At 37.5% G+C, this 21,979-nt stretch overlaps 1 protein-coding gene across 3 annotated transcripts in view; it reads left to right on the top strand.

Annotated features, from left to right (window-relative positions):
* ube3a (ubiquitin protein ligase E3A) overlaps nucleotides 1-21,979 on the top strand; it is a 114,898-nt gene that overhangs the window by 75,570 nt on the left and 17,349 nt on the right. For all 3 annotated transcript variants that reach the window (XM_039744690.1, XM_039744688.1, XM_039744689.1), the window contains exons 6-8: nucleotides 18,380-18,544; nucleotides 21,290-21,445; nucleotides 21,553-21,626. In XM_039744690.1, coding sequence (XP_039600624.1) covers nucleotides 18,380-18,544; nucleotides 21,290-21,445; nucleotides 21,553-21,626 — 395 coding nt within the window. The remainder of the gene's footprint in view (nucleotides 1-18,379; nucleotides 18,545-21,289; nucleotides 21,446-21,552; nucleotides 21,627-21,979) is intronic.

The raw sequence follows: 21,979 nt of genomic DNA, 5'->3' as shown, positions 1-21,979 counted from the left end.
TGCTGGGGCATACCTTGACGATGTCGTGATTTTTAGCAATGATTGGAAAACACACTTAGAGCGGCTTCAAGCCGTTCTTGAAAGCTTGAGACAGGCTGGCCTTACTGCTAACCCTAAGAAATGTAAACTAGGCATGTCCGAGACTCATTACTTAGGCTATTCTATGGGCAAGGGTTTACTTAGGCCACAGTTAAGGAAAATAGAAGAAATGCTTGTTTACCCGAGACCTGAGACATAGAAACAAGTACGCCTTTCTGGGACTCGCTGGTTACTACAGAAAATTCATTCCAAATTTTGCACATAGAGCTGCTCCTCTTACAGAACTTTCTAGAGGCAGAAAAACCGACCAATCTTGTGGACAGAAAATTGTGAACGTTCTTTCAATGATTTAAAAAAAGCATTGTCTTCTTACCCGGTTCTAAGGAACCCGGATTTCACAAAAGATTTTATCTTGCAAACAGACGCAAATTTTTGATGGAGAAGAACATCCAATCACATATTTGAGTAGGAAATTACTTCCTAGGGAACGCAATTATTCTACAATTGAGAAAGAATGCTTGGCAATTAGGTGGGCTGTGGAAGCGCTTCGCTATTACTTGTGGGGACGAAACTTCACTTTGGTAACTGATCATGCTCCACTCAGTGGTTATACCGACAGAAAGATACAAACTCTCGTCTAATGAGATGGTTTCTGGGTTTACAACCTTACAGTTTCACAGTAAAGCACCGACCAGGTTCTGAACACGTCAACGCAGACGTGTTATCACGACAGAGAGTCGCTTGATTCACAGGAATGTGAATAAAGCTGAGGGGGAGGGTGTGAGCTGGAGGGCTGATCGCACCCCAAATAGAGACAGACGCCCCTGGGAAAACCACAAACCCTGAAACACTGACTACACATTGCTCCTTATCCTTGCACTATAACGCGTAATACAAGCCTCGCGCGTACTCCCCGACTTATAAGCCTTGCAGCGCCTGTCAGTTTGGAATTGATTGTTTGCTTTTATCTCTCTCTGCTCCTAGCGGAACTGTCATCTCTGACTTGTCATGGAGCACGCTTAAGCTCATGTGTTTGCGGTGTCTGAATAAAAATCCTTCTTTTTTTCTATGACCTTCTGTGTCTCTGTGCAAATCTGTGACCCAAGCGTGACAAGATATATATATGTGTGTGAGTGTATATATGTTTATATGTGTGTGTGTATGTATGTATGTATGTATGTATGTATATACAGTGGTGTGAAAAACTATTTGCCCCCTTCCTGATTTCTTATTCTTTTGCATGTTTGTCACACAAAATGTTTCTGATCATCAAACACATTTAACCATTAGTCAAATATAACACAAGTAAACACAAAATGCAGTTTTTAAATGACGGTTTTTATTATTTAGGGAGAAAAAAAATCCAAACCTACATGGCCCTGTGTGAAAAATTAATTGCCCCCTGAACCTAATAACTAGTTGGGCCACCCTTAGCAGCAATAACTGCAATTTAAGCGTTTGCGATAACTTGCAATGAGTATTTTACAGTGCTCTGGAGGAATTTTGGCCCACTCATCTTTGCAGAATTGTTTTAATTCAGCTTTATTTGAGGGTTTTCTAGCATGAACCGCCTTTTTAAGGTCATGCCATAGCATCTTAATTGTATTCAGGTCAGGACTTTGACTAGGCCACTCCAAAGTCTTCATTTTGTTTTTCTTCAGCCATTCAGAGGTGGATTTGCTGGTATGTTTTGGGTCATTGTTCTGTTGCAGCACCCAAGATCGCTTCAGCTTGAGTTGACGAACAGATGGCCGGACATTCTCCTTCAGGATTTTTTGGTAGACAGTAGAATTCATGGTTCCATCTATCACATCAAGCCTTCCAGGTCCTGAATTAGCAAAACAACCCCAGACCATCACACTACCACCACCATATTTTACTGTTGGTATGATGTTCTTTTTCTGAAATGCTGTGTTCCTTTTACGCCAGATGTAATGGGACATTTGCCTTCCAAAAAGTTCAACTTTTGTCTCATCAGTCCACAAGGTATTTTCCCAAAAGTCTTGGCAATCATTGAGATGTTTCTTAGCAAAATTGAGACGAGCCCTAATGTTCTTTTTGCTTTGTGGTTTGCGTCTTGGAAATCTGCCATGCAGGCCGTTTTTGCCCAGTCTCTTTCTTATGGTGGAGTCGTGAACACTGACCTTAATTGAGGCAAGTGAGGCCTGCAGTTCTTTAGACGTTGTCCTGGGGTCTTTTGTGACCTCTGGGATGAGTCGTCTCTGCGCTCTTGGGGTAATTTTGGTCGGCCGGCCACTCCTGGGAAGGTTCACCACTGTTCCATGTTTTTGCCATTTGTGGATAATGGCTCTCACTGTGGTTCGCTGGAGTCCCAAAGCTTTAGAAATGGCTTTATAACCTTTACCAGACTGATAGATCTCAATTACTTCTGTTCTCATTTGTTCCTGAATCTCTTTGGATCTTGGCATGATGTCTAGCTTTTGAGGTGCTTTTGGTCTACTTCTCTGTGTCAGGCAGCTCCTATTTAAGTGATTTCTTGATTTAAACTGGTGTAGCAGTAATCAGGCCTGGGGGTGGCTACGGAAATTGAACTCAGGTGTGATACACCACAGTCAGGTTATTTTTAAAAAGTACGAATTTAATCAGTAGCTCAATGAACAAAAGAACAATTTCCAAAATTTTCACAAGGCTGAGTTTTATTGAACACTTGTTTAACTCCATAACATGAAATTAAGGTTAATAATATAACTTAGATCACAAAATCTTCAGTTTTACTCAAATTGGTTGAAGCAAAAATGAATACACCCCGCAACAAAAACTACTACATCTAGTATTTTGTATGACCACCGTGATTTTTAAGGACAGCACCAAGTCTTCTAGGCATGGAATGAACAAGTTGGCGACATATTGCAACATCCATCTTTTTCCAATCTTCAAGAATAACCTCTTTTAGAGCCTGGGTGCTGGATGGAGAGTGGTGCTCAACTTGTCGCTTCAGAATTCCCCACAGGTGTTCGATTGGGTTCAGATCAGGAGACATACTTCGCCATTCAATCACCTTCACCCTGTTCTTTTTCAGAAATGCAACAGTAGCTTTAGATGTGTGTTTTGGATCATTGTCGTGTTGGAAAAGTGCACAACGACCAAGTGCACGGAGTGATGGCAGCATCTTCTCCTTCAGTATAGAGCAGTACATTGTTGAGTTCATGATACCATCAATGAAATGCAGCTCCCCAACACCAGCAGCACTCATGCAGCCCCACATGAGGACACTGCCACCACCATGTTTCACTGTAGGCACCATGCATTTTTCTTTGAAATCCTCAACCTTACAACGCCATACAGTTTTGAAACCATTAGTTTCAAAAACAGTGAGCTTTGTCTCATCACTCCAGAGTATAGAGTCCCAGTAGTCTTCATCTTTGTCAGCATGGGCCCTAGCAAATTCTAGGCGTGCTTTTTTGTGCAAGGGCTTTAGGAGAGGCTTCCTTCGTAGACGATACCCATGCATGCCATTCTTCTGCAGTGTGCACTGTATGGTGTCACGGGAAACGGTCACTCCAGTTTGGCTTTCTACTGCTTTAGCTAACTGTAGTGAACTTGCATGACAATTTTCTTGAACCCTTCTCATCAGAAGACGCTCCTGTCGAGATGTTAACTTCCGTGGACGGCCTGGACGTCTCTTTAAGATGGTTGCACTTCCATCTTTCTTAAATTTTTGGATCACTTTTGCTACAGTATTTTGACTGATATGTAAAGCTTTGCTGATCTTCTTGTAGCCCTCTCATTTTTTGTGTAAAGTAATGATTTCCTTTCTCAGATTTTTTGACATTTCTCTTCCATGTGGAGCCATTGCTGACAGCATGAAATGGCAAGGGCTTTTCTTTGTTAAGTAATGCCCTTTTATAGTCACCTGTCTGCTGGTCACCTCTTAAATGATTCATTAGACTCAGCTGTGGTTGAATGCCTGTTAATTAGAATTTTGTAGTCTTAAGTGTGGCTTGTCTCCTGATACTATAATTGTGGTGTACTCATTTTTGCAACATGAGCTTGAATGAATTTGTTAGGAAAATCACTTTTTTGTGTGTGCAAATGAACAAATCTTGTTTGCAATCAATTGCCCACATTTGTGAGAGTATTTTGTAGTACAGTATCTCATAAAAAATGCTGATACTGAAAGGAAACTAAAGGTTTTCTGACAAATGTAGTGGGGTGTACTCATTTATGCTGAGCACTGTATGTATATGTATATATAAACTGCTCAAAAAAATTAAAGGAACACTTTGAAAACACATCAGATCTCAATGGGAAAAAGAAATCCTCCTGGATATCTATACTGATATAGACTGGGTAATGTGTTAGGAACAAAAGGATGCCACATCGTTTGATGGAAATGAAAATGATCAACCTACAGAGCCCTGAATTCAAAGACGCCCCAAAAATCAGAGTGATAAAATTATGTGGCAGGCTAGTCCATTTTGCCAAAATTTAATTGCAGCAACTCAAAATTGTACGCAGCACTTTGTATGGCCCCTGTGTTCTTGTATACATGCCTCCCAGATCTGGACCAGGGCATCACTGAGCTCCTGAGCTCTCTGAGGTGCAACCTGGTGGCATTGGATGGACCAAAACATAATGTCCCAGAGGTGTTCTATTGGATTTAGGTCAGGAAAGTGTGGTGGACAGTCAATGGTATCAATTCCTTCATCCTCCAGGAACTGCCTGCATACTCTCACCACATGAGGCCAGGAATTGTCGTGCACCAGGAGCCACTGTACCAGCATAGGGTCTGACAATGGGTCCAAGGATTTCATCCTGATACCTAATGGCAGCCAAGGTGCCTTTGTCAAGCCTGTAGTGGTCTGTGTGACCCTCCATGGATATGCCTCCCCAGACAATCATTAACCCACCACCAAACAGCTCATGCTGAATGATGTTACAGGCAGCATAATGTTCTCCATGGCTTCTCCAGACCCTTTCACTTCTGTCACGTGCTCAGGGTGAACCTGCTGTCATCTGTAAAAAGCACAGGGCACCAGTGGTGCATCTGCCAATTCTGGTATTCTATGGCGAATGCCAATCGAGCTGCATGCTGCTGGGCATTGAGCTCAGGTTCCATTAGAGGACATGGGGCCCTTGGGTCACCCTCATGAAGTCTTTCTGGTTGTTTGGTCAGAGACATTAACACCAGTGGCCTGCTGGAGGTCATTTTGTAGGGCTCTGGCAGTGCTCATCCTGTTACTCCTTGCCCAAAGGAGCAGATACTGGTCCTGCTGATGGGTTATGGACCTTCTATGGCCCTCTCCAGCTCTCCTAGAGTAACTGCTTGTCTCCTAAAATCTCCTCCATGCCCTTGAGACTGTGCAGGAGACACAGCAAACCTTCTGGCAATGACACGTATTAATGTGCCATCCTGGAGAAGTTGGACTACCTGTGCAACCTCTGTAGGGTCCAGGTATCGCCTCATGCTACCAGTAGTGACACTGACTGTAGCCAAATGCAAAACTAGTGAAGAAACAGTCAGAAAAGATGAGGAGGGAAAATGTCAGTGGCCTCCACCTGTTAAACCATTCCTGTTTTGGGGGTCATCTCATTGTTGCCCCTCTAGTGCATCTGTTGTTAATTTCATTAACACCACAGCAGCTGAAACTGATTAACAACCCCTCTGCTACTTAACTGACCAGATTGATATCCCATAAGTTTCATTGACTTTATGCTATACTCTGATTAAAGTGTTCCTTTAATTTTTTTGAGCAGTATATATATATATATATATATATATATATATATATATATATATATATATATATGACAGCAACAGTCATAACAGTGACAAAACAATTACATTGACAGTCATGTTACGTTATTTTTAAAATGTTTCCTTTTCTTTTTCATTACTTCTTTAACACACTACTTCTCCGCTGCGAAGCGCGGATATTTTGCTAGTCATATAATATTCCGAAACTATTAATCACATAAACTTTGTATATGTACTTATATGTGTACATTATCCTCCAATTAAAACTGTTAGTAAACATCTTTATTTTAATAAAAAAGTGAAGAAACTTACTGACAGGAAAACTGGAGGCAGTTATGGATAAGAAACCAGATGGAAAGTATACAGACTAGTGTACTTTTTCTCAGCCAAAATTAAAGTGGTATGCTATACATGGTAGAATAACAAACATATTAAAAAATAGCAATAAGTCCCCATTTTGATTTAGGTCTGAATTGGGTTTTTTATTGATTTTTCTGGTATTGTTATTGAGACAGTGGTTTGAAACAATTTTATACCTAATTGTTTTTTCTTACATTCCCTATTCAGTACAAATCTTCAGTGGTGGGTATATGTCTTTGCGTGTTTACACTCGTATAACTCCTGAACGTAAAAGGCAGGTTCAGAAAATACAGTGGAACCTCGCTTCACGACCATAATTCGTTCCAGAACTCTGGTCTTAACCCGATTTGGTTGTGAACCAAAGTAATTTCCCCCATAAGATTGTATATAAATACAATTAATCTGTTTCAGACCGTACGAACTGTATGTAAATATATTTCTTTAAAGATTTTTAAGCACAAATATAGTTAATTAAACCATAGAATGCACAGCGTAATAGTAAACTAAATGTAAAAACATTGAATAACACTGAGAAAACCTTGAACAGAGAAAACTAACACCGCAAGAGTTTGCGCTATTGCGATACGAACTGCTCGCTAAAAACACTTTTTTTTAATGAGCTTTAAGCATAGGGAAAAAATGAACATTTGAAAAAAATGTAATTTAATAAACCACCAAGAAAAGTAACATTGCAACAAAGCACGCTATGAACCGATCGCAGTAAACAGAAGTGAAGTAGAGGTTAAAATCCAATAGAAAAAAGTCTTCATTAAATACGAGGTTAAAATAATGCTCAAATCTGTCTCTTTAAAAACAAGCCCGGTGCATTCTTTAACTGCCTTCTCAACCTTATGCGTCCATCCCACTCGCTCTCTCTCTCGTGTGTGTGCATGCGTGTGTCTCTGTCTCTCGCGTGTGTCTCTGTGTGTCTCTCTCTCTCGCTGCACAGGGAGAGACTGAACACGTGAGAAAATCATCGTTGCGCACAAACCGAAAGGGAAACTGCCTTGTTCGTATACCGAGTATGTGGTCGTGAACAGATACAAAAGTTTGGTGAACTTTTTGGTCGTAAACCGATTTGTACTTGTTCCCAGACTTCATGAACCGAGGTTCATGGATAAATGGATCTGATAGCATAGGGTACACTAATGTGCACACATGAACTAAACCACTTTATTGTCTGATGCCATTGTAATCAGTACAGTTTGCAGTTTCCATAAACATAAATGGTATTATTCCATTTTTTGTAAAACTTTTTTTTATTTGTTTGTTCTTCTGTAAATATGGAAATAATATTTAAATGTATTGAAAGTCAGGTTTCATGGCTGATAGCCTGGATAGCAAACCCAAAGCAAATTTTTATAATCAACCCTCTTTACAAGTTACATGATCTGAAGAGTTTTTAATGTCTTTGTTGCTGCTTTGTCTTTTGCCATTATTGCATTGTGTTACTTTTTATTTGTCTTTTGTTTTTTTTAATTTTGGGTTATTTGCTGCAGGGTGAAACTTTTTCATGTAGTTTATAATTTGTGGTAGCAAGTAATGTGAACAACTAAAATGAACTATTTTGTATGTTATTGAGTCTGCTATTGTGAAACCCCCTCTAAACTGAAGGCTGGAGGTTTAAGTGCACATTTTCTGAAAGGAATATGTTTCAACCTAAAATTTTATTGATCTTTGAAATATAGTGCAGTGCTCAGAAAAATTGAGGGAATACTTAATCATCTCAGTATCACACAAAGTCAGTTAAGCTTCAGGGGTATTAGTTTGTCCATTTAGGAAGCACGAGCGATTGTGAATCAGCTACACCTGCTTTTGTGCAAATAAAAGTGACAACAGGTGCAGTGGACAGGCAACAGCAAGACAACCTCCTAAAAATAAAGTGTTTTGCAGGTGATGGCCACAGACAATTGCTCTTTCCTTATCCTTCCTGAAAGTGTCTTAAAACACTAGTTTTGCATTTTACTATTGTCCTTGTCACTGCTGGTAGCGTGAGGTGGCATCTCCAGCCGATTCAGGTTGCACAAGTAGTCCAGCTCCTCCAGGATGGCGCATCCATATGTGCCGTCACAAGAAGGTTTGTAATGTCTCCCAGCACAGTCTCAAGAGTATGGAGGAAATACTAGGAGACAGGCCTTTACACAAAGAGAGCTGGACAGAACCATGGATGTGCATCAACCTAGCAGCAGGATCGGTATCTGCTCCTTTGTGCGAGGAGGAACACAAGGTGCAAAGCCAGAGTTCTACAAAATGGCCTCCAGCTGGCCCATGAGATGGTATGAGGGCCTGTTCTTGAAGCCCATCCCTGTGAAGCTCGATTGATATTCACCAGAGTATACACAATTGGCAGCTCTGTCATTGGTGCCCTGTTCTATTCACAGATGAAAGCAGGTTCACGCTGAGCATATGATAAACCAGAAAGAGTCTGGAGATGCCGTGGTGAATGATATGCAATCTGCAGTGTCATGCAGTATGACTGGTTTGGCAGAGGGTCAGTGATGGACTGGGGTTGCATATCTTTGGAAGGTCACACAGTCCACCATGTGCCGGGAAATGCTTCCATGACTGCTGTTAGGTATCGAGATGAAATGTTTCAGAGCCATTGTCAGACTTTATGCTGGTGCAGTGGGCCCTGAATTCCTAGTTGTGCAGGACAGTGCCCAGCCTCATGTGGCAGAGTGTATAAGTATTTCCTAGATAACAAAGGTGTTGATGCCATTGATTAGCTCACACATTCCCCATATCTGAATCCAATTGAGAACCTCTGGGGCGTTATGTATTGCTGCATCTGACACCCCCAAGTTGTGCCACAGACTGTCGAAGTGCTCACTGATGCCGATTCAAGTCTCTGAGGAGATCCCCCAGAACACCATCTGTCGTTGCATGCCCAGATGTTGTTGGAGTTCATACAGGCACGTTGGGGCCATACATAGTTGGATCAGCCTGTGATTTCAACTTTTAACTTTGATTTTCCATCTGATGTTAAATGAAGCCCTCAGTGGGTTGGTGATTTTAGTTTCTATTGGCCATTGTTGCATCATTTTGTTCTCAACAAATTACACAGTATTACTTGGTACAGATTTTCCAATTGAATGTATCATTCATCAAGATTCAATGTGTGAATTAAGTGTTCCCTTAATTTTATTGAACAGTGTATTTACATAGATAAAGAAGTAGCTTTTAAATGGGAATTTTGAGTTAAAGTGAAATTTCACCTGAAGCAGATTCCACTTCCTCCCTGCCTTCATGCATAAGTCCTGCATAAAGTACGTATCTGTAGTTATATGCTGTATTTTGCAGTCAATTCTGATTTAGTGTTTTTTTTTTTCAGGATGTTGTCACCTATTAAAAACACAACTAAGGATGTATTTTTGATTCATAATTTTAAAAAGGTGAACTAGTTGTGATCTTTCTTAATACTTTTAACTTCAGATTAAAGCGGTGACGGTTGATTATTATTTAAGTGCATGAACATAACCCATTTGTTCATACTCTGCTTTTCAGTTTTTAATTTTTAGCAGTTAACCACTTAGACATCATATTTCAGAGTTTTAATTTCAAAATGTAAGGTCTGTGTTTAGAGGTAAATAGAAGTGGTTTCAAGAACTAGCGTGAAAAATTTTGAAGGTAAAGGTATGGATAGGTACATAATTGTATGTTGTAACGATCAGGGGGCACTGCAGCTCCCCGAACCCAAGACATAGTGATACCAAGCACATTTTTAAGATAAAATGAACAATATTTATTTATCCAGAAATATTTATTTATTTTTCCAAAGCCAGTTGCAAATATACAATTATCAAATTCTTCCTCATTCCATCCTCCAGTTGTGTGTTGCCCACTGCCTCCCAGCTCTGACTTGTCCATGTGTGGCAGTAGGCTCCCTTTTAACACTAGAATCCCTGAAACCTACGAAAAAAGTCATAATCTCAACTTTGCAGCTCTTCATCAGCACCTTTGTTTTGCAAATGTGTCAAGCAGCACAGGCAGCAAGCAAGGCCCGGGATTACGACTTTTTTGTAGGCATCAGAGATTCTAGTGTTAAACTGGACTTGGGAATGCTTCCGGTGCCATGCTGTGTCTTCCTGGAAGCTCTTCTGGGCCACAGAAAATGTAGGGAGGTCCTCCCCAACAGCGCCATCTGTCGATCGCCAGGGGTCCCTGTGAACGTCCTGACTGGGTTGCCACCTGGAATATGGGAGATGGAACTTTTCCTGATTCCTGGCAATTGCTGGTCCATCCATTATTTAATACCGGTCGGACACAGTAATTTTTTTGTTCCACCTGCCAATCCATTTGATCTTCTACTCTAGCCTGCCATCTGGTTATGAAAACAATCCTCCTTCCTAGCCAGACAATACAACTTTGCAATGCAATGCAATATTCAATCTAACCTTATAATGACAGCTGACAGGCTAGGGCATAAAAGAAAATTGATTCAAGGGTTATGCATCATAAAATGTATTGATATATACATTAAAATTAAATGTTTTGATTAGAAATTCTAAAAATGACAATTTTTCTGTGTGTTGTTTGGTTCATATTGGTGTGAAACAAAGTTTTTTTTATTAATATAAAAAGATTTTACTTAAAAAATTTGAAGTGATACAGTACAATCACTACTCTTCAGTCATTTGAAGCTCTTTTATTGCATAAGCCAAATACTAGCCTTTTTTTGGTGTGTAATTTAGGCTAAATAATGCCATAAACCTCTTCGGGCATAAGGGTTTAACACTAAATTACCAGAGCCTACTGAAAAACTCGTAATTCCGTCCCACCTTAAACTGCTTCTTAAATCCCTTCACACCTCTCCGCCAGCCCTTTGTCTTCTAAATGTGCTGATAAAGAGAAGCTTCGGAGCAGCCGGCTATTCCATCCCCCACCAATTTAGAGCGCGCGAACTTCTCTCAGCTCAGGCCTTGATTGAGTATCTGGGAGTGAAGTGGAGTTTTAGAGTGGAAATAATAGATCGTTGTTTGGAACACACGCATTTCATGTCTGTTCCGTTTCTACAGTAATCTGTGTCAACACATTGTTAAAACAGAAGCGTTTTTATATTCTAGTAGTAGATGACAAAATGTAGGCATAAACTGTATAATGTATGAAATTGTAACTGCCTCCGTGGCTCAATAGACTCACCCCCCGCTTGGGAATCAAAAGGTCACGAGTTCGATCCTGTGCTCCTCCGTTTTGAGAAGTAAACTGCTCTTAGTCTTACTGTTTTAAAATAAAAGCATACATTTGATTTCAGTATGTAACAGCCGGTGCAATTTATGATCCTTGTAAAGGCTAGCTTTTTTTTTTTTAATTCACTTTTCATTCTCTCAGTCAGCGTTCAGAATCAATCCATACAACCCCATCTGACACAGCTGTTTTCACTAAAGACGCTATAGCTCTGCAGTGTACCACGATGCATACTAACGCCAAACACCCTCAACCCAGGAACATATATTGGTGTAAAAGTATAACAAAAGTGCACTTTTATTCAAGTGCACTTTTTCCATCGCTTTTCCTGTAAGAAGCAATGTACACACTTCTCTCTATGCTGTGGTTTCTATTACACACCTGAAAGAAAGAGACAATACATGTGAAAATATCCAGCATACAGCAACATGCGGGGACTGGTAGGAACACTCAATAAAACTGAATAAAAAGAAAATCAAGTGAGGAGAGATCTGAAGGCAGCGCCAGCGTCTGTGTGTCAGAACCGGGTGGGCGTTAGTATGCATCGTGGTACAACGCAGAGCTATAAGCTGCCGTCTGTATTCTGTTTCTTGCTTTCTTTTCTTGATTATACAGGTAGTTTTGAATAAAAGTGCACTTGTTTTGTTTTGCGAAATGAAGTGTCTCGTGCACACTTCGTGGCATTACGTGTATTTTTGAGCATGCCCGTTTGAGCAGTATAAAAGTATTGAAAAGTATAACAAAACAACGGGCAGATGGGGAGTGTCTGATGATTGCATATAGCGCCGAACTTACTGCTCTTTACTATTCTCTCCTCTGCGTGCCGGGTACAAAAAGAAACAGAATACAGGTGCGCTATAGCTCTGCGTTGTACCCGCGATGCATACTAACGCCCCCACCCGGTTCTGACACACGGCAGCTGCCGAAGCTGCCTTCTTCGTATCTCTCCGTCACTTGATTTTCTTTTATTCAGTTTTATTGAGTGTTCCTGCCAGTCCCGCGTATTTGCTGTATGCTGGATATTTTCACATGTATTGTCTCTTTCTTTCAGGTGTGTAATAGAAACCACAGCATAGAGAGAAGTGTGTACATTGCTTCTTACAGGAAAAGCGATGGAAAAAGTGCACTTGAATAAAAGTGCACTTTTGTTATACTTTACACCAATATATGTTCCTGGGTTGAGGGTGTTTGGCGTTAGTATGCATCATTGGTACACTGCAGAGCTATAAGCGCGTCTTTAGTGAAAACAACTGTGTCAGATGGGGTTGTATGGATTGATTCTGAACATGACTGAGAGAATGAAAAGTGAATTAAAAAAAGCTAGCCTTTACAAGGATCATAAATTGCACGGCTGTTACATACTGAAATCAAATGTATGCTTTTATTTTAAAACAGTAAGACTAAGAGCAGTTTACTTCTCAAAGGCGGAGAAACACAGGATCGAACTCGTGACCTTTTGATTCCCAAGCGGGGGGTGAGTCTATTGAGCCACGGAGGCAGTTACAATAAAGTGGTGTCAATGTCACATGTTTAGGCGACTTTTTGTTTCTGCAGTTATATTTTTGAATAAAAGCGCAAATTGTGTTATTCTTGTGAAAATGTTTCTTTGCTATTTGGACTTCAGGCTTCATACATTATACAGTTTATGCCTACATTTTGTCATCTACTACTAGAATATAAAAAAACGTTTCTGTTTTAACAATGTGTTGACACAGATTACTGTAAAGCGGAACAGACATGAAATGCGTGTGTTCCAAACAACGATCTATTATTTCCACTCTAAAACTCCACCTCACTCCCAGATACTCAATCAAGGCCTGAGCTGAGAGAGAGTTGAGTGCAGCGTTCTAAATTGGTGGGGATGGAATAGCGGCTGCTCGAGCTTCTCTTTATCAGCACATTTAGAAGACAAAGGGCGCTGGCGGAGAGGTGAAGGGATTTAAAAGCAGTTTAAGGTGGGGCAATTACAGTTTTTCGTAGGCTCTGGTAATTCTAGTGTTAAGGGCAGTGCATCATCTTGAATTTAGTGTGGCACCTTAGTAAAGGACTTATGTATGGTTTCAGAATCAGCAACTGTAGATTGGCAGGTGTAAAGTAAGGCACATAATTGAGAAGAAAAGAGTATTGGAGGAAAAATTATGCTGTTTTACTTAACTCATTATATTTAGTTATTGGATTGTGTTTATAGTCTAATTTTTCCTTGTAAGTGCAATCATTTTCTTTCAAGTGATGAACAGCAACCATGAAATTTCTCTTGTAGGCTAAACGTGGGATTTGAGAATGGAATAACATTCAGTATTGCATATACGTTATATATTTGTATGCCAAGCATTTTCAAGATTAAATTATATATATTATATATTTGTTTAACTCTTACATTCTGATTTTTTCCTTTAATTTTATTTTGTTGGTTCCCTTAACACTAGAATTACCAGAGCCTACGAAAAAACTTCGTAATTCCGTCCCACCTTAAACTGCTTCTTAAATCCCTTCACACCTCTCCTGCGCCTTTGTCTTCTAAATGTGCTGATAAAGAGAAGCCGGCTATTCCATCCCCCACCAATTTAGAACGTGCGAACTTCTCTCAGCTCATGCCTTGATTGAGTATCTGGGAGTGAAGTGGAGTTTTAGAGTGGAAATAATAGATCGTTGTTTGGAACACACGCATTTCATGTCTGTTCCGTTTCTACAGTAATCTGTGTCAACACATTGTTAAAACAGAAACTTTTTATATTCTAGTAGTAGATGACAAAATGTAGGCATAAACTATATAATGTATGAAGCCTGAAGTCCAAATAGCAAAGAAACATTTTCACAAGAATAACACAATTGCACTTTTATTCAAACATATAACTGCAGAAACAAAAATCCGCCTTAACATGCGACATTGACACCAGTTTACTGTGAGCAAACGCCCCAGAAATTTTTTTTCACCCCAAAGAAAGGTATGGGGGAAAAAATGGGGGAACAGGCCTTTACCAAAGGGTGGACAGAACCATGGAGGGGCATCAACCTAGCAGCAGGATGGGTATCTGCTCCTTTGTGCGAGGAGGAACAAAAGGTAAAAGCCAGATTTCCCCAAAATGGCCCCCACGGGCCCCATGAGATGGTATGAGGCCTGTTCTTGAACCCCATCCCGGGGCTATTGATATTCCCCAGAGTATAAAAATGGCAGCTCTGCTTTGGTGCCCTGTTCTTTTCCCCAAGATGAAAGCAGGTTCCCCTGAGATATGATAAACCAGAGAGTCGGGAATGCTGGTGAATGATATGCAATCTGCAGTGTATGCAGTAGACGGGTTTTGGAGGGTCAGTGAGGGAGGGGGGTTGCATATTTTTGGGAAGGCCCCGTCCACCATGTCCCAAAAGCTTCCATGACTGCTGGGTTCGAGATAAAATGTTTCAGAGCCATTGTCAGACTTTATGCGGTCGGGGGCCCTGAATTCCTAGTTGTGCAGGACATTCCCAGCCTCATTCAGATGTAAAATTTCCCCTGATAAAAAAGGGTGTTGATGCCATTGATTGCTCACACCCCATATCTGAATCAATTGAGAACCTCTGGGGGATGTTTCTCATCCCCCCCCCAAAAATTGTCCAAACTGTCGGTGCTACTGATCCCGATTCAAGTTCTAAAATTTAGAACACCATCTGTAAACATCCCCAGATGTTGTTGGAGTTCCCCGGGGCACGTTAAATACATAGTTGGATCAGCCTGTGATTTCAACTTTTTTTGTTTTTCCACGTGTTAAATGAACCCCTCGGGGTTGGTGATTTTAGTTTCTTTTGGGCCCATTGTTGCTTTTTTGTTCCCCAAAAATTAAAAGTATTACTTTAAGATTTTCCAATTAAATGTATCATTCATCAAGATTAATGTGTTAAGTTTTCCCCTTAATTTTATTGAACAGTGTATTTACATAGAAAAAAAGTAGCTTTTAAAGGGGTTTTTGGTTTAAAAGTGAAATTTCACCTGAAGCAGATTCCCTTCCTCCTGCCTTTGCATAAGTCCGATAAAGTAATTATTGTGTTATATGCTGTTTTTTTGGCAATTCTGATTTAGTTTTTTTTTTTTCAGGATGTTGTCACCTATTAAAAACACAACTAAGGATGTTTTTTGATTATAATTTTAAAAGGTGTGTTGGATCTTTTTTTAAATTTTTAATTTCAGTTTAAAAGCGGGGGGTTGTTATTATTTAAGTCATGAACAAAACCCCATTTGTTCATACTCTTTTTTCAGTTTTTAATTTTTTAGTTCCCCTTAACTCAAAATTTTGGTTTTTTTCAAAATGTAAGGTCTTGTTTTGAGGTAAATAAAGGGGGTTTTAAAACTAGGGAAAAATTTTAAGGTAAAAGGGATGGATAGGTACATAATTGTATGTTTACGATCGGGGGGACTACTCCCAACCCAACATAGTGATACCAAAATTTTTAAGATAAAAAGAACAATATTTTTTATCCCGAAAATTTTTTATTTTTAAAGCCAGTTGCAAATATACAATTTAAAACTTCCTCATTCCATCCTCGTTGTTTTGCCCCCGCCTCCCAGTCCCGACTTTTATGGGTATTTTAAAACCAGAACCCCCGAAACCCGAAAAATCTAAACTCAACTTTGGCCCTTTATCACACCTTTTTTTTGCAAATGTTTTAAAAAGCACAGGCCAAGCAAGGCCGGGTTCGACTTTTGTGGCTCAAAATTCAGGCCGGACTTGAAAAAAGGGTTCCAAAGCCGGTGGTTTCTGGAAACTCTTCTGGGAAGAAAAATTAGGAGTTTCCTCCCAACAGGCCATTGTCGATCCCAGGGGGGCCCTACCCCTGACTGGGTTCCACCGAAAAAATGGGAGATGAAAATTTTCCTATTCCTGGCAAAATGCGGTCCCTCCATTATTTTTCCCCTTTAAATAATTTTTTGTTCCAAAGCCCTCCTTTTTTTTTTGGAAAATTTTTTGAAAACAATCCCCCTTTGCCCAAAAATTTGAATGCAATCAAATTTTAATCTAACCTTTTTAAAGACGCTGCAATTTGGGGTAAAAAAAATTTACCCCAAGGGGGGCAATAAAAAATTTTATATTACTTAAAATTAAAAGTTTTGATAGAAATTCTAAAATAACAAATTTTTGGGAAGGTGTGAAAAGTTTTTTAAATAAAAATTTTTTTAGGTGAAAAGTAAAAATTTCTTTGTCATTTGAAGCCTTTTTCATAAAAAATACAGCCGGGGAATTTGGCAAACAAGCCTAAAACCTTGGGGGTTTAGGGATACATTTTAATTTTTTGGGATTTTCGTTTTTTTAAAAAAATTAAATTTGTAAAAAAAGGCCCTTTAAAAAAAAATTAAAAATTTTTTTTATTAATATTTATTTTTTTTAGGCTTTAATGAATTCAAAAACGTTTGCATGGGTTATGTTGTTTGAACACGAGAAGGTAAAAAAAAAAAAGCTGTTTTAAGGTCATAATTGGGACCGGGTTAATACTGAAATCTGTATGCTTTATTTTAAAAGTAAGATCGGAGAGTTTCTTCCAAAGGGAGAACGGGGTCAACCGCGCCCTTTGTTCCCAGCTGGGGTGGAGCATTCCACGATTCAATTGTGTCATGAAATGTTTAAGCCTTTTGCCAAAGTTATTTTTTGAAAACTAATTGTTATTTTTTGAAATGTTCTTTTGAATCCTCTTCTACAAAAATTTTACTTTTGAAATTCAATGAATATTAAAAACCTTTGTTTTAAAAAGTGGAAAGATTATTTTAAGAACAGAATAAATGCGATTCAAAAAAATTTTTATTAAAACTCACTCATCCCGTTTTATTGGTATGAGAAGTAAGTTTTCTAATTTTGGGATTTGCAAATTGAAGTTCTATCACACTTAGAAAAGGGCGCTTTTGGAGGTAAGGGATTAGCGGGTTTTGTGGTTGGGAAATAGTTGCAACTCTGAAATTAGTTTTAAAGGGCGGGACCATCTCTTGAATTTAGTGGACCTTGTAAGGACTTATGTATGTTTCAGAATCAGCAACGTAGATTGGCAGGTGTAAAGTAAGGCACATAATTTAGAGAAAGAGTATTGGAGGAAAAATTGCTTTTACTTAACTCATTATATTTATTATTGGGTTGTGTTTTTATTTTGTTTTATTCTTTCTGTAAGGGGCAATCATTTTCTTTCAAGTGATGAACAGCAACCATGGGGGTTTCTCTCCGAGGCTAAATGGGGTTTGAGAATGGAATAACATTCAGTTTTGCATATTGTTATATATTTTTTGATGTAAGCATTTTCAAGATTAAATTATATATATTATATATTTGGTTTAACTCTACATTCTATTTTTCCTTTAATTTTATTTGTTGGTTCCCTTAAATTAGAATTCAAGTTTTGTTTAAACTGAATTGGCCCCCAAAGTTTAATTTAACTCTTCGCCAGGTTTTGTTTAAATTCTGGAAAAAAGAGAAGGCCCTTATCCCCCCCTTTTAGATACCGACGATTTCCTCTCTAATGTTATTTATTTAAAAGGGAAAATTTGGTGAAAATAGTTCTTTGGGAAAAACGAAGGTTAGTTTCTCATTCGTAAATTTTGGAAAAGAAAAAAAAACTTTTTATTCTGTTATAAGTTCACAAATGTAGGTATTTAATATAAAATGTTTACAATTCCAAAAAGCAAAGAAAAAATTTCCAAAACACATTGCCTTTTTTCAAAATATCTGCCCAATCCGGGGGGTTTTTTTTCATTTAACGTCATAAACTGCACCGGCTGTTACAGACTGAAATCAAAAGTATGCTTTTATTTTAAAACAGTAAGACTAAGAGCAGTTTACTTCTCAAAACGGAGGAGCAGGATCGAACCCGCGACCCTTGATTCCCAAGCGGGGCCTGAGTCTATTGAGCCACGGAGTCAGTTTCAGTTAACTGGTGTCAATGTCGCATGTTAAGGCGGATTTTGTTTCTGCAGTTATATGTTTGAATAAAAGTGCAATTGTGTTATTCTTGTGAAAATGTTTCTTTGCTATTTGGACTTCAGGCTTCATTTAAAATGTAGTAATTTCTAAGTTTTAGTTTTATAACTGAATGCCAGTTTAGAGTTAATTCTCTTCTGTGCTGCAGGTTTTGTATCAAAGTTTAAAAGAACTTCTGGAATATGAAGGTAGTGTCGAAGATGACATGATGATCACTTTTCAGATATCTCAGACAGATTTATTTGGAAATCCTCTAATGTATGATTTAAGAGAAAATGGTGACAAAATCCCAGTTACAAATGAAAACAGAAAGGTAAGAATTTTAACTCAGTACTGCTATTGGAGAAAACATAATACTTTATTTACTTCTGTTGACTAAGTTTCACTAAGCCATATGTAGCAACAGTATTAAATATATCAAAATGTGACACATTGCCACTAGCATTACCTGAAAAAGGACACTCCCAAGCCTGCTTCACTTTTTCACTATCTGCCTCAACTCGGGCTGTTTTTTCATGACATATCACAAAAGAGTCACTCATTTTTTTTATATATCATCATATTATGCTTCGTAAATAGGACCACAGAGATCATGCTCTCCCATGCCAAACTTGACTGTGAGCCTCAGGGATGCTTTGTACATTATTTCGTGTTTAAGATTTACAATTCATGTGGCTCCATTGCTGCTCTTTTTTTTTTTTTTTGCTCACAATCAACAATACATAATGAATGGAAGAGTGCATGATTTTGCCTTAGCATACATACATATGGTGCTCCAAACTTGTCTTATCCTTTGCATAATTTAGTTTTGCTGTTTATAAATGTATAATCTCTCTGCTACAAAAATGTTTTTTTAGATTAACATTAGCAAGTTCATCAGTTCATTTAGTAAAACTTAAAAAAAAAAAAAATTCAATCCAGAAATGTGAAAGATCATTAAGTCTATTAAGCTTGCTTGGTTAACAAATCCAGATCTCATCCAGATATATTCTTTAATTGAAATCCCTAATACATGTATTTATTTTTTAACTTGGATATCATAGCCTCAGTATAAAACAGTAAAATGATTGATTAATTTGTGCATATTAGAATGTAAGCCTAGATGGAACTTGTCTAGCTATGATTAATGTTTGAAGTAAAAGCTAAAAATATCCCTCTGGCTTTTAATACAGTATTCTTAACGATCTTAATGTGAAGTGTGTTCCCCATTGAATATGTTGTTAGTAATATTTTGGTCCAATAATGGTTGGTTGACTGTGTGAAAATTTAAAAATGCATTTTCTAACCTTAAAGGGATATTTTATAGTATTTATTTGTGCTTAGCACTGCCACACAGTTTCTTATTTTAGTTCTGAGCCCAGCAACTGCTTTCATGAAATTTTGTTATTCTGTACATATTTGCAAAGTTTTATCAGGTACTGTGTTTTAGTTCAGATTGTTGGAGTGTATGCATTAATATGTCTTTGATAGACTGGAATCTTACTCTGGTTTATTTCTTAACCTTGTATGTGATGCTACCAGGATAGGTTGCACCTCCCAATGGTCCTGTAAGGAATGTAAATTTCCTACTACCACGCTTTTCAAAATGTAGTAAAATACTAGCAACATAAACAATTAGATAATTATGTGATTAATTTGTTTGCCATTAACTTGGTTCAAAAAATGGGTGCAAATGTGCAGTAATAATTAAGTATATACAAGTACATAAATTCAAAGCAACCCAGGAAATATGTATAAGCCACACACTCAAAAATATATATGTGGAAATAAAGCAGTACTCCAATCCTCATGCTGTTTATTTAACAGTTCAGTCTCATAACAGAGAAACAAATGACATATCAAATATTTAAACCAATGCAAATGAAAATTCATCTGAAAATATCCCAAATAACAAAACGCTAATTATAGTGGAGATATCCATGGTACATTTTCCATTTTTGCTGAGAGAATGTGTATTTTTGATGACTCGTAGCAAGTCTCCTCGTTTTTGCATCTGAAGAGACTGGTCATCATGGCAATTCAGAAATCCATTTTATTAATATTACTCATTTAAACATATTTTATCTGACAACCATTGTGTAACCATTATTTATTTTCTTCCCTTGATTTTTTTTCTTTTTCAGTTTGTGCTCTCTGTTCCTTTGTATTAGAATCAATACAATGGCTGTAAAATATCAATAAAAAGCATAGGTTTAAAACCAAGTAATACATAGAAAAGACATCCAGTAAAAAGAAATGGATTCATCACAAATATTATAAAAGAGTCCATTTCGGCATGCCTTCAATAGCAGGGAGGTAGCAAAATATCACAGGCATAAATGCTAGTTTGTTATTTATTTTTTTAAATCTGAAAGAAAAAAAAAATATCTCTTGTTGCTTTGTGTAATTGCACTATTGACCAAACAAAGATTTAATAATAGAAGTGACATTCTGTTACGTTTCACTAACAGTTTTATTTTTTTATAGTACTAACAACCAACTTGTAATTGTTGATTTTATATTCCTAAAATAAACATTTTATAACATGAAACTTGTTTAAAAAAATCATGTTTTTATTTTTATTAATTGTTTAATTAATTTTAATTTAGTTTTAAAAAATGAATGATGTTTTATAGCAGTCAATACTTTTTAAGATATTTTATTGTTACACTTTGTTAGATTAAGAGAACTATTTTTGGTTGTCTTGCTTGCTTGTTAAGGTGAAAAAGAACATATTATAAATATGTATTTTTTTAATTAAGTCTTTATTTTTTTTAAAGATCAAATTTTCTCTACTATTTTGATCAGGATACAATCATTATTTTACTTGCATTGGTTTCAAGTGTGTAGTTTATTTGAAAAGAAAGTTTTTCTGCTATTATCTTTCTGCCTTCTTTGACCATTGAGCTGTGTGAGCTGCTATGTATTACTGAATGGGAAAAACAATGATTCTATTAACTTCTGTTTAACAGTTTGCTAGTTAATGCAGGAGTGAAGAAATGCCAATGGGTATGTCATTATTAGAACTGCAAGTTGCTTTTTAAATGAACACTATAGTTTTTTGTTTTTTTTTCTGCAGGAATTTGTTGCACAGTATGCTGAATACATACTCAATAAAAGTGTAGAAAAGCAGTTTAAAGCATTCAGAAGAGGTTTTCATATGGTAACAAATGAATCACCCCTAAAATATTTATTTAGACCTGAAGAAATTGAACTGCTTATTTGTGGAAGCAGGGTAAGAATACTGGCATGTTTGTGCAGTTTACTTTTATAATAAATTACCTTATCATTCCAGTGTTATATTTTATTAATATTTTACTTATTGTTCTCCCCAATTTACAGAATCTAGATTTTCAAGCACTTGAAGAAACAACAGAGTATGATGGTGGTTACAATAAGGATTCCCGAATTATAAAGTAAATATAGTTTTGCTTGTTTTTTGTCTGAATATTTCAGATGCTAGTCTTGAATTGTTAAGAAGACTTGAAGTGTATGTAGTTGGTGGGGGCATGGAGTAGATTATTTGGATTCCCAAGTTTGGGCAAAGTAGGATCTTAGGAGATATCTACATTTTACATGCAGGAACATTATTTACTAACTTATAGGAATGTAAGAATGCCACTTTTAATAATCTGGGATGGTTTTAAAGATAGTTAAAAAAGTTGAATGACATGTTTTATTGGAAATTTGCAAAAATCCTTATATGAGGGTTTTTTTGCAGCCTATAAAAACACAATTAACTGATTTAAATTCCAATGATATTTTACAG

This window comes from Polypterus senegalus, chromosome 2, assembly GCF_016835505.1.
Source record: "Polypterus senegalus isolate Bchr_013 chromosome 2, ASM1683550v1, whole genome shotgun sequence".
Taxonomy (NCBI): domain Eukaryota; kingdom Metazoa; phylum Chordata; class Cladistia; order Polypteriformes; family Polypteridae; genus Polypterus; species Polypterus senegalus.
This window is presented reverse-complemented; position numbering and strand designations above follow the sequence as displayed.